Here is a 12,410-nt window from a genome sequence, read left to right as displayed (position 1 = left end):
GGCTCACCGATCGGCGGGCCGGCCTCTCCCCCCCTGGGCCTACTTCCTTGCGCGACCGGCCCCAGAACCCCGGCGCCATGTTGGTGAGGGGCCAGAGAGCTCAGCGAGGTTACCGCACATGAGTCGGTTGGCACCGGCGCTACTGCGCATGTCATCGTTGGCGCGGCGCAACTGCGCATGCGCGGATCCCGCGGCGCCCAGTTCGCGCTGGGATCTGCGGCTGGAGTGTCACAAACCATTCCAGCGCCGTGCTGGCCCCCTGTAGGGGCCAGAATTCGACATGGGAGCGGCCTGTTCATGCCGTCGTTAAATGCGGTGGCGTTGCGACGACATGGACACTCTGCCTCCATTTCGGAGAATCCCGCCCAATGTTCCAGGTTATCCATTCATGAACTTCAGTCGATAAATCTGTAGCACACTAATTTTATGTCACTAATCTATTTAACATCTGATTGGCAAATTGATGTATCAGACAGAAGGGAATTCTTGTTGTATAATATAATCCCTAACTTGCTGTATTGTGACTTCACGATATAACTGTCAATAATACTGGTACATAATGATGAACATCAATTAATATCATGTCAGAAGCTCCATTTTCCAACATATGGCACATGTGCCTTCAATTAATATTTGACAGCTTCTCTGCCCTCATTCCCCTCAAAGAAATGTGACTTGAAAGGTTCACGCGGCCCTGCTTGAAAAGGTTAAAGGTTGTTCATTGAAATCTATTTCTATCTAACAATAAATTACAATACCTTGTGTGCCATGCACAGAATGCTTCAAGTGTTGTAAGCACAAAAAGAAATACAACTGACTTCACAACTACTGAACCATGTGTTACAAAGAAATAAATGCAAACACTATAATTCTGGTAACTGAGATTACAGTAGTTGAATAGAGGCAAACACACATTCTGCGGTTTCCTAGGATAACCAGTCTTTATTGAACCGAAGTTTAAGTAAAGACTATGGGACTGAAATTCCACTTCTTTATGGATGTATTTATAAGGCAGGTACATTGCTGGAGCTACAATTTGAATCAGAATCCAGAAGAGATGGATTTTCTTCTAATTAATATCAGAGAACATTGCAACAGAGGAGATTTCGGTACTTATGCTCCATCCCGCTTATGTAAAAGCAGCAGTGTTCGCCCATATCTAGGTGCATCTTGGGTTACTCTTGGATTGCTGCCAGACGCTCCCCTTACAGGTCCAGTAGAACCTCGGCAAGTGTGGAGGGATAGGTGGCGAGGGGTGAGTTTCCTTGGGGCTTTCCTCACCCTACTGTTGTAACTTTGGCACTATTTATTATCTAACAGTGGATGCTGCAGCCCTCAGCTATGGAATGCCAGAATTCAGAAATTGGCTCCACTTTATTTTCAGACTGATCTACGTCCACTCTCGGAGCACAAAGATCATGACGCTCCTTCTGCAGGGCAGACCACCCCTGTTGTGCCCCTCATGGAGCGTTGCCAGCCCCTATTGTTTGGGTTTATGACAAGGTCAAAGCAGCAAATGATTTTTTTTCCCCCCTCTGTACCAGTCTTTTTTTTTATGCCAGCCGCTTCATCAATTTTCTTTTTATCAGAGCCTGGAATTCAAACCGAACATTTCCAGCTAATTGCTGATTCTCAGTTACGATTTAAGTCATCAGATTTCAAAGCTGAGTTTTTCCAGCATTTTCTGTTTTTACTTCATCAAAGCCTTGCAAAAATACAACAATTTTTTTAAATGTTGATGCGTACTGCGGCATAATAAGTGGTATTACAGTTTCATTTTTATAATAGTCAAACCAGAGGTTTATTGTAGACATAACCTTGAAAGAAAACAAACTGAAGAAATTAGTCGTATTTTTTGTTTTGATAAGTGGTTCTCCTGAGGATTCTCAAAGGCATGATTTTTTTTTAAGTGCTCTTTGCAGTCTGTAACTTTCTCAAGTATTTTCAGCCAGTATGCTCGACAGGGCCCAAGGAGTTCTTTTTGGGTCACTTTGAAGCACTTCCTTGTATTTTACTGAAACTGCCCTGCAGCACTTTAAAAAAATGAAAGCGCTTCACTGGCAATGACCTGCAGAGTTAACAATGGAGGTTTTATTGGAGAGCAAGGAGACTATTACTGCCCTTAAAAATCCAGCAACAGGGGTTAATAAGCAGACTGTGAAAAATAGACTGCAGCTTTCTTTCTTCCTGACTCTGTCACATTAATATTGGCGATACAGTGCGTATTTGATGCATACCAGTGGTTTACTATTCAGACCTAGTGGTTTATGTCTCCATTGAGTCAGCATTGCAACTAATAAATCACTTAACCCTGACATATGCCCTTTTTTAATTTCAGATATTTTTGTTTTCAGATTATTTTGAACAGAAAGCAATGCTAAGAATGTATTATACACACAGGCTCGCATAACGTGACCAACCAGCAAACATTTCTTCCAATGAAATCCAGCAAGAAAGATCCCATTGGTTGTTAGATGGACTGAGCTGAACTAAGGAACGGTACACCCAGTTAAGGAGGGGAAGGAATTTATTTTAAAAAGTCAAATACAGGACGTGGGCGCTTGCCTCAATAACTGCGGTGGAGGAGATATTTCAAAACCTTTCTCAAAACTAAATTCACTAGTTCTAAATCTGACATAGAGGAGGTTAAATAGACTTCCATGTAACAGAAAACGTGGTGTGGAATAAAACAGGCAACCGATTTGCTGGAAAGCCATTTTGTGCAACAGGTAGAGACCAATTTCAAAAATATTCAGGCACTAAAATTCAAGTGGGTGACTCTGTCAGGTCACTGCCAATAGCAACCCTTGCTCAGGTGCGGGAAATATGTGGTACTGTCCATGCTTAACTACCCTGCAAGGAAGATACTGCAGCATTTGGGTGACATCTTCCCTCTTAGGCTTAGTTTATGAACTTAGCCTATGCCCTCCAGACCTGTACCACCAAGCATTACTATTCCAGATGATGGCTAGGGTTAGTGCCATACACAAGCAATAATACAAAGATAACAACGACAAAACCTTCCCATAGATTAATACCATGGTATTCAAAGCATCTCGAAATCAACCAAAAGGCGTGAATGAAGAATATGTCAAATAAGTACAAACAATTGCCACATAATACAATTAATCTATTTTTAATTGTTTTAAAAATGTAACTTCTAAAATTGCAATAATGAAGATAAGAATCAAATTAAATCATTAATGTTACCCTATCAGGTTGTGACTTTATTTCAAAGTCCGTTCGACCTTCAAGTTTCAACGCATTTTCCTAATTTTAAAGACTCAGGTCCTACGCTTCAGCATTTGACAGTTGTAGAATGTCCGGTTACTAGTCACACCAGGAAAGTGGTGCCAGTTATCACTCAAACCTGATGCTGAATAAAGACATGGGGAATAAATGAACAAGGCTGAAAATGGTTGCTGAGAGAATCGCAGTGTGGGATTAAACTGCACTTTTTGCTGCGATGCAGGCAGGCAGCATGCAAACTGTGTGTTATCCATCCATCTGCATGTTTCAGCACCCAGTATACCGAGCACGCTGTTGAATGACCGCACATCTGAGCAGGGGGTGCAAAATCTCGTGAGGCTAGCACCAGTTCAAGCAAGTCTGCACTACATTACTAAAGAAAACCTGCACCTCCTAAAGGGGAGGTGCATTTTAGTTTGAAAAGATTCATTACAAAAGCAATGTAATGGTAAAGATATAGGAAGAACACTATGGCAGAGAGAGGGCTCCAAGGCTATCCCACACAGCACTGGAGGCCTTGATGCAAGAGGAGAAAAGTCCTCTGTCCACAGGAGACCAGATGAACCTCAAGACAAAGTCTGAAACGCAGTAGAGCAGATAACCATGTAAGTCACTCCTAACAGGGAGCCCTGGGAAAATGGATGCAGTGCTGCAAGAAGTTCAATGACTACACAAATTGTCAAGGTAAGTAAATGCATCTTCAAATGCCACATCCTACCAACTGCACCACAAATCTCACAGGATACTCACTGCACTCGATCACTCACCGATCAATAATCTCCATTAATCACAACTCATGAAGCTTCACCTCACTCTCATGCCTAGCAAGCCTCAAATTAACATCTCACAACATGCATAGACATCCGGCTCTTCAGTAATGACAGCTACATCACCTAAACACATTACAGCACACACACACACTGACCGACCAACTTCCCTCTCTCTTGCAGGACAAGGTGACACACAACCAGAGGCAGTGGTACCAAATTGATGATGCACAACATGCTATTATCCCATTGGAGGAGATGGAGCTCTGCATCACTGAGGCCATGGCCAGTGACAAGGCTGAAAGGAATTTTTTAAAAATGTAAAAATAAATTTAGAGTACCCAATTAATTTTTCCAATTAAGGGGCAATTTAGCGTGGTCAATCCACCTAACCTGCACATCTTTGGGTTGTGGGGGTGAAACCCACGCAGACACATGGAGAATGTGTGAAAGGATTAAAAATGACGGTGTGTTCCTTATTAATTCTTCTCACAACTCTTTTTCCCTCATCCCACAATCTCTTCTGGTTCCTAAGCTGTAAACGGTGTCAGCACATATATCTTGCTTTCCTCTTTACTTCATCACAACCTAACAATTGTGCCTCTTTCCTTATGGATATCCTTGAACTGCCACCTGGTCAAGCACTGGTGCAGGAGCAGGAATTACAAAAGGAAGAAGAGTGATAATGATGTAGCACCAGAACGTGATTACACAATGGGCGGCAGGGTGGCATTATGGTTAGCACTGCTGCCTCACAGCGCCAGGGGCCCTGGTGGAATTCCGGCCTTGGGTGACTGTCTGTGTGGAGTTTGCACATTCTCCCTGTGTCTGCATGAGTTTCCTCCGGTTGCTCCGGTTTCCTCCCACAGTCCAAAGATATGTAGGTTAAGTGGATTGGCCATGCTAAATTGTCCCTCAGTGTCCAAAAGGTTAGGTAAGGTTACAGGGATAGGGTGGGGGTGTGGTCCTGGATTAGGTACTCCTTCGGAGGGTTGATGCAGACTCAATGGGCCAAATGACCAGCCTCTGCACAGTAGGGATTCTATTATTCTATGGCACCCAGAGCCATTTGCTCAGATACTGGAATTATGCATAAAGGGCAGCATATAGACAGAATCTGCACATAATGAGACATCAGGCAGGAGTGGCCTGAAATCAAATCAAGGGAAATAGGTCAGGTAGGTTCCAGCTTCCTGCTGCAGAAAGGCAGTAAGGCTATCGCGCCTATTATGATGCTATTACCACCTTGTTACTGTATGGTAAAAACAGTGAAAGTTAATCCTAACTAATCAATTGCTATATATGATCATCAATTTAATCATCATTTAAGATTAATTCCTGAAAATAAATTTATGTTCTGAATGAAGCAACTTGTTGCAAATTCTTTTCTGGAACAGATTAAAGTGGGTGTTAAGTATTTCCTGGGTAAAATGCAGAGTGGAATATCAAACAGAGACGATTGCACTGATTTTCCTTCCACTAATTTAAATGAAAGGAAAATTGAGTGGGTTCTGTCATGGCCTGAAATCTTCCTGACTGATTTTTCTCTCCCTCCAGGTGATGACATATATCCAGCAGGAAAGACAGAAAAACGACTTAAAGTTAACCACTGCAATAATCACAGAACAATTGAACCTTTGAGCAATGTCAACTGAACTGGCAATGTATGGCAGTCTTATTTCTGACACAATTCAGGAAGAAATACTTTGTCTCAATCTTTTAAATAGCTAACAGTAATTGCCAATCTTAATTCTTTAGCTGTTAAACAGGTCGAACACCGAAGTAAGCAGTGAAGTTATATCTCCTAAACTTATGTTTGGCAAACATAACATTTTATTTTATAAGTTATGTTAAACAGAAGTACCCTCGCATTGCCATTAATCTGTGAGACATGTTAATGATAAGGACGTGTCTTATGAGTGTGAAATTCTTATACCTCAACCTCGAAAATCGACCCTGAGTGAAACCGTCAATTCACTGCAATTATTGTCAATTTGTAGGTAATTCTGTGGACCTAAGTTCACTTAGAGCTAGGTTGAGGGTTTTCAAATATATTTCCTTCAGAAGAATGCCTGCCAACATCCGTCTGGACTGGATACAAACTTTATTTTTTAATAAATTTTGCGTATCCAATTCATTTTTTCCAATTCAGGGGCAATTTAGTGTGGCCAATCCACCTACCCTGCACATCTTTGGGTTGTGGAGGGGGGGGGTGCGAAACCCATGTAAACATGGGGAGAATGTGCAAACTCCACACGGACAGTGACCCAGAGCCGGGATCGAACCTGGGATCTTCACGCTGTGAGGCAGCAGTGCTAATCACTGCACCACTGTGCTGCCGATACAAACTTGAAGGTGCCAGTAGTGAAATAATGTGGTAACATAGATACCAAAGAACTGCATCCAAATCAAAACCAGAACAGAAACAGAAAGCATTGGACAATCTCAGCAAGTCTGGCAGCATCTGTGGAGAGAGAAGGGAGCTAACGTTTCGAGTCTGGATGACTCTTTGACAAACCCTTCTCTCTCTCCACAGATGCTGTCAGACCGGCTGAGATTGACCAGAATTTTCTGCTTTTGTTTCAGGTTCCAGCATTCGCAGTAATTTGCTTTTATTTTCATTCAAATCAAACCTGAATAAAAGCAAAATATAAGTTACAGCACAATGTCAATTGTTATCTTTCTAACAATCTTGCTTGCAATATGCTGTATGTTAGGGACACAAAATTGTGATTTCCTGCGGAATGACATGAAGGCTAGGAGGGAGCCCACAAACTGCAGTGGGTTTCAAAGGTTTAACAAATGATAGCAAATATCCTTTAAGGATATGTAAAGCAAATACCTAAAGCAGATTTTGGGCCAAATGGGATCAAAGGTTACGGGGCGAAAGCAGGAATAGGCTATTGAGTTGGATGATCGGCCATGATCGTGATAAATGATGGGGCAGGTTCGAAGGGCCAAAAGGCCTCCTCCTGCTCCTATCTTTTATGTATCTATGTATTAGCAGAACACACTTATCCGTTCCCATAGCTGACAGCAATGTGAAGCTATATTGGAAGGTGTCATGTGAGAGTGCCTTTAAGAAATGGATGTTTAAGCAATGTACCTTTAAGAAATGCAGTGATGTCAGAGTGTAGGTGGAGCTGGGTTTTTAGCTCAGCCATTTTGCAGTGTTTAGGTTTTCCGTTTTGAGGAAAAGAGCTTGGGTGTGTCTGTGTTTGCAGTGAGCTGGATCTGCTGTGATCTCTGCCATGAAAGACTATCTGTGAATCATTTGGGTGATTTAAACGCATAATAGTAATGTCTTTAACCTGATGTGTTTCTGTTTAAAGGTGTTAAATCTCTTGGATGTTTAAAGGAACAACTGAAGGATTATTTAGTGTTGTATTATTTTCAGGGTTATCTTTGAAGTAAGGGGTGTTAAGTGATCCAATGTTTATTTAAAAGGTTAAGTTGAGTTCATGGAATAAACATTGTTTTGTGTTTAAAAACCCACGAGTCCATAATTGTAATACCACACCTAGGGAACAAGCCGTGTGCTTCAAAAGCAACAATACATTAAAGGGGGAGGTTGGTTGAACTCAATGATACATTTTGGCGTTCTGAAAACGCCTCACCCATAACAAAGGATAGACATTTTATACCTAACCTTACATTATAAAATACAGCAAAATGTGCATATTTTTCAATAAAAGTCTATCATTGTTGAATCTGTTTTAGCAAAGCTATATGTATATATTTCTTTTAATTTAGAGTGCCCAATTTTTTTTTCCAATAAAGGGGCAGTTTTGCGTGGCCAATCCACCTACCCTGCATTTCTTTGGGTTGTGGGGGTGAGACCAACGCAGACTCGGGGAGAATGTGCAAACTCCACACGGACAGTGACCTGGGGCCTGGACCGAACCCGGATACTCAGTATTGTGAAGCAGCTGAGCTAACCATAGTGCCACTGTGCCGCCCCTAGTAAAGCTATATATATGTGTAATTTATGTTTTTATTAATCCTTGCGGAACTTTTTTATTTCTGAGAGAATGAGACATCAGATTCCCACGGAACCTGATTCAGTTGCTTTTAGAGGTTTTTTCTGTTCTTGATGTTGAGTGCCAGGAACATATTGTGCAATGTCAAAATAACATATTCCTGGTCACAACATTGCCTAACATGCTGGAGTACAAAAACCTGGGTAAATCAGAATTGGAGATTGTCATACGATATGCAATAACAGCACACTGTAAATGGTACTGAGGATAAGTGTGAGGCCTACCTGTCCACACTGAGTGCACACAGGTTCAGAACCGTGATGCCCACCGAGGTTTTCTGCAAGAAAGGTAGCAGCTTGCAAACAACAATTCCAAAAGGCCACTCGGGAGTCAGAAGCTGGAGGAGGTGATAGGCAAAGGAGAAAAATGTCAATACATTTGCTCGAATACATTGGAAAGCAATGAACATAGTAAGCAAAATAAATAAAAATAAGACTACAATCAACCCTTGAGTCCTGTTAGAATAGTCGAAGGAGAAATATAAGTTCTAAATTAAAAACTGGGAGATGGAAGTAGCTATGAAAGAATTATGACCAAATCAAAATGAAAACTATTGAAGAGCAGACGACGCAGGAGGCTCCAAAGAGGAGGAAGAGCCAATTTAGATTGAGAGACATGGTGAATAAAGGTAGAAGGAATGTGGTCTGGAAGAATGGATTGGTCAATAGCAAAAACTGTGAATGACTAAAATAATTAGGAATAAATTGAAATACAGAATGTTACCCTGAATCTTTTATTCCTTTTTCAATTTTAGGCATTAACATGTAAACGATAAAAATGCACCATAAAAAGAGATAAGAAAAATTTCCTGAGGGTGAAATAGAAATAATTTCTCAGGTTAGTTTATAATAATAATAATCTTTAGTGTCACATGTTGGCTTACATTAACACCGCAAGGAAGTTACTGTGAAAATCCCTAAGTGGCCATACTACAGCGCCTGTTCAGGTACACTGACGGAGAATTCAGAATGTCCAATTCACCGAATAGCACGTCTTTCGGGACTTGTGGGAGGAAACCGGAGCATCCGGAGGAAACCCACAGAGACACAGGGAGAACGTGCAGACTCCACACAGACAGTGACCCAAACCGGGAATCGAGCCTGGGACGCTGGCGCTGTGAAGCCACAGTGCTACCCACTGTGCGGCCATGCTGTCCAATAGCTGGATAGACTGAGGAAGACCAGACAATAAAACATGGGAAAAAGAAACAGAATAAAATAAGTGTTATGAAATGAGAGGATATGAAAGGAGAGGAGGGGAAGGAGTGTGGAGGATCGCAGAAGCAAAAAATATGAATGGAAGGACTGGAAGGAAAGTGGAGTGGCAAAGAACAAGAATCCATCCAATCCCTTCGCGAAAGGAGGTGATTTGGCCCATCCAGTCTGCATGGACCCTCTGAAAGAGCACCCTTCCTAGCCACCCCCCCTATCCCTTTAATCCCATAACCCCACCTAACCTGCACATCTTTGGACTGTGGGAGGAAACCAGAGCACCCGGAGGAAACCCACGCAGACACGGGGAGAACATACAAACTCTACAGTGACCCAAGGCTGCAATCAAACCCGGATCCCAGGCGCTGCGAGGAAGCAGTGCTAGCCAGATGTACCTTAAAGACATGGATAGGGATGTCAATGGTGATGTAGAGCAAGTCTCCCAGGGCCAGGCTCCCGATCAACAAATTGGGGCCATTCCTCATGCACTTGTTCTTGTAGATAATCCTCAGCAGGGTCGCGTTGCCGATCACCCCGATGACGAAAATGGTACAGGAGAGCGAGGCAGTAATGTATTTGAAGGGGCGACTGTTGATGGTGCGAAAGTAGCAGGTGGTAGAGTTGCGCTTCTTGCCAGTGCTTGTGTTAACTTTGCCAGTGGTTGCGTTAACTTTGCCAGTGGTTGTGTTAAAATCCCTCACATCGGGGCGGCCACACTGGGCTAATCCATCCTTCTTGGAGCAGATCGGGTGGAATAAATCCTGGTGATGGGAAGGTGAATGAAGCTCCTCTTCAGTCTCATTCGCAGCTGGCAAATATTCTTCGGTGGTCATCTGTGATATCCCAAAACCGAGACATAAAGAGAGCCAACACAGAGTCGTGCAAACTTGCACCAGCTCCATTCTCAACAAGCCCGGGGACACACACACAAACACACAAGACAAACTCACAGCGGATAAACTTCACCAAACATCCAGCCTTCAAGCGTTGAAATCAGATTCTTTCAACTTCAATTCTCTAACTCAATGTCTTCTCAATCGTTCGGCAGACACTGGCCGTGTGGCAGCAAGCTGGGCTAGCCAGTGAGAGTTGACTTCTTTTTTTTGTGTCCTCACTTTCTCAGCACTTCCAGCTTGTCTGGTGGAAAGCCTCTTTGGCGCCCTTTGGTGCTGGGTGGAGATGCAGCCAGCTTCCCCTGTGAGCGCTCAGCACTGACTGCTGGAGTTCAGCAGCCCTGCGGCTCAAACACAGCTTCCTCAATGCTCAGGCTGGACGCTGCTCCCAATGAAGCTCGTCACTTTTTACAATCGGAGGAGGAGGGGGGCGGAGAGAGAAAAAAGAGAGAGAGAGAGAGAGAGAGATCCAAGCAGAATGTCCAAAAACTTTTCCCATCCCCAGGCTCAGCACAACCCATGAGGGGTTGGACGTGGGGGGATGGATGGATGGCCCGGGGGGGGGGGGGGGGGGGTGAAGCTGTCAGGGGCTGAGTCAAGCAACTGAGTAACACTGCACTGTGTTCCATCAGTCTGGGCAGCAACTAATGTGGGGAAAGTAATGCAACGAAATGTGCTTCTTCCTTTCTTTAAGAATCAACAGAGTGTTATGGAATTGCATGTGCTATACATGCAAACTGGTTATTATTTTAAAGTGTCCAGCACAAAATGATTCCCATTAACCACCGCTCAGTGCACACTGACTGACCCCTTGTATCATATTGGGTTTATATTAAAAGCAGCTGAACACATGCCCTGAGGTGAAGCGGAAGCCATGACTTTAAAACAAAATCTTTTTGTTAAGCTTTCCTCTGTTCCGTAAACATTTATTGAATCTCTAGGATTCACCATCCCACTTTCCGGTAGCCAGTGGGAAAGCAAAATATCCGCAGAATGTTTGAATTCTTTGTTTTGAGTTGTTTGAAATCTCAATCAAGTGGAGTTTTTCCATCTGTTTCGGTACCAGTGAAATAAAACAGTGCTGAGGTGCTTCACAGAACATGGAAAGGTGGAAGTGGAAGAGGGTGAATGGACCAGGCAAGGAAAGTTCATCAAAAAACACAGATGTCTTTTGAGCCTTAGAGGAGGGTTGGAAAGGTGGAGAATGAAGAGGGGGGGGGGGAAGGATGGGTGGAGGTGTTAGGGAGGGTGTTCGAGGACTGGTGCCGCCAGATTGGCTGAAGGCCCATCTCCCAATGATGGGGTGAAGGGCAGCACGTGGCACAGTGGTTAGCACTTGGACTACGGCGCTGAGGACCCGGCTTTGAATCCCCGCCCTGGGTCACTGTCCGTGTGGATTTGCACATTCTCCCCGTGGGTTTCACCCCCACTACCTAAAGATGCGCAGGTTAGATGGATTCGCCACTCTAAATTGCTCCTTAATTGGGTACTCTAAATTTACAAAACAAAATGATGGGGTAAAAATGGCTAAAAGATCAGACTCAGAGAGTCAGATGTGTGAGCAGGGTATATGTTCATAGAATTTACAGTACAGAAGGAGGCCATTCAGCCCATCGAGTCTGCACCGGCTCTTGGAAAGAGCACCCTACCCAATGCTAGAGGGCACTGCGCAGGTAGGGTGAGGGCAAATTCATGGAGGGCTGGACAAAGATTTCAAGCAGTCATTGAGCATCGGGGGGGGGGGGGTGGTTGGGCCATTAAATGAACAAAACTTTGTATAATAATAATAATCTTTATTATTGTCACAAATAGGCTTACATTAATGCTGCAAAGAAGTAACCGTGAAAATCCCCTAGTCACCACACTCCAGCGCCTGTTCGGGTACACTGAGGGAGAATTCAGAATGTCCAATTCAGCTAACAAGCACGTCTTCCGGGACCTGTAGGAGTAAACCTACAATTGAACTTGCCAAGTAATGTACACGTTGTCGCTCATCAGTGTAAGTGATAGACCGTGCCTGGCAAACGTCTCCTTGCAGGCCTTGATGATTGATTTTGACATGAGGTTCGACAGCTTCACAACTTCTGGGTAGTTTGAAAAGTAATCGATCAGAAGTACATAGCCACGCCCATTTGCGTGAAAGTGGTCTATTCCCACCTTGGACCACGGAGAGGTCACAGGCTCATGTTGTTGGAGGGTCTCCTTGGGCTGAGATGGTTGGAATCTCTGGCATGTGGCCCAATTGAGGAC

General features: G+C 43.6%; 1 protein-coding gene across 2 annotated transcripts in view; it reads right to left on the bottom strand.

The window, feature by feature from the left end:
* Window positions 1-10,558, bottom strand: part of ednraa (endothelin receptor type Aa) — a 71,027-nt gene extending 60,469 nt beyond the window's left edge. The window contains exons 1-2 of one of the 2 annotated variants that reach the window (XM_038791957.1): window positions 9,663-10,558; window positions 8,281-8,393 (exon numbers count right to left, since the gene is read on the bottom strand). In XM_038791957.1, coding sequence (XP_038647885.1) covers window positions 8,281-8,393; window positions 9,663-10,169 — 620 coding nt within the window. In that variant the 5' untranslated portion in view covers window positions 10,170-10,558. The remainder of the gene's footprint in view (window positions 1-8,280; window positions 8,394-9,662) is intronic. The other variant, XM_038791956.1, reaches the window with a different exon arrangement.
* Window positions 10,559-12,410: the final 1,852 nt, after the last annotated feature.

Source organism: Scyliorhinus canicula, chromosome 3, assembly GCF_902713615.1.
Source record: "Scyliorhinus canicula chromosome 3, sScyCan1.1, whole genome shotgun sequence".
NCBI lineage: Eukaryota > Metazoa > Chordata > Chondrichthyes > Carcharhiniformes > Scyliorhinidae > Scyliorhinus > Scyliorhinus canicula.
The sequence above is the reverse complement of the archived record's forward strand: the minus strand, read 5'-3'. Positions and strand labels throughout refer to the sequence as shown.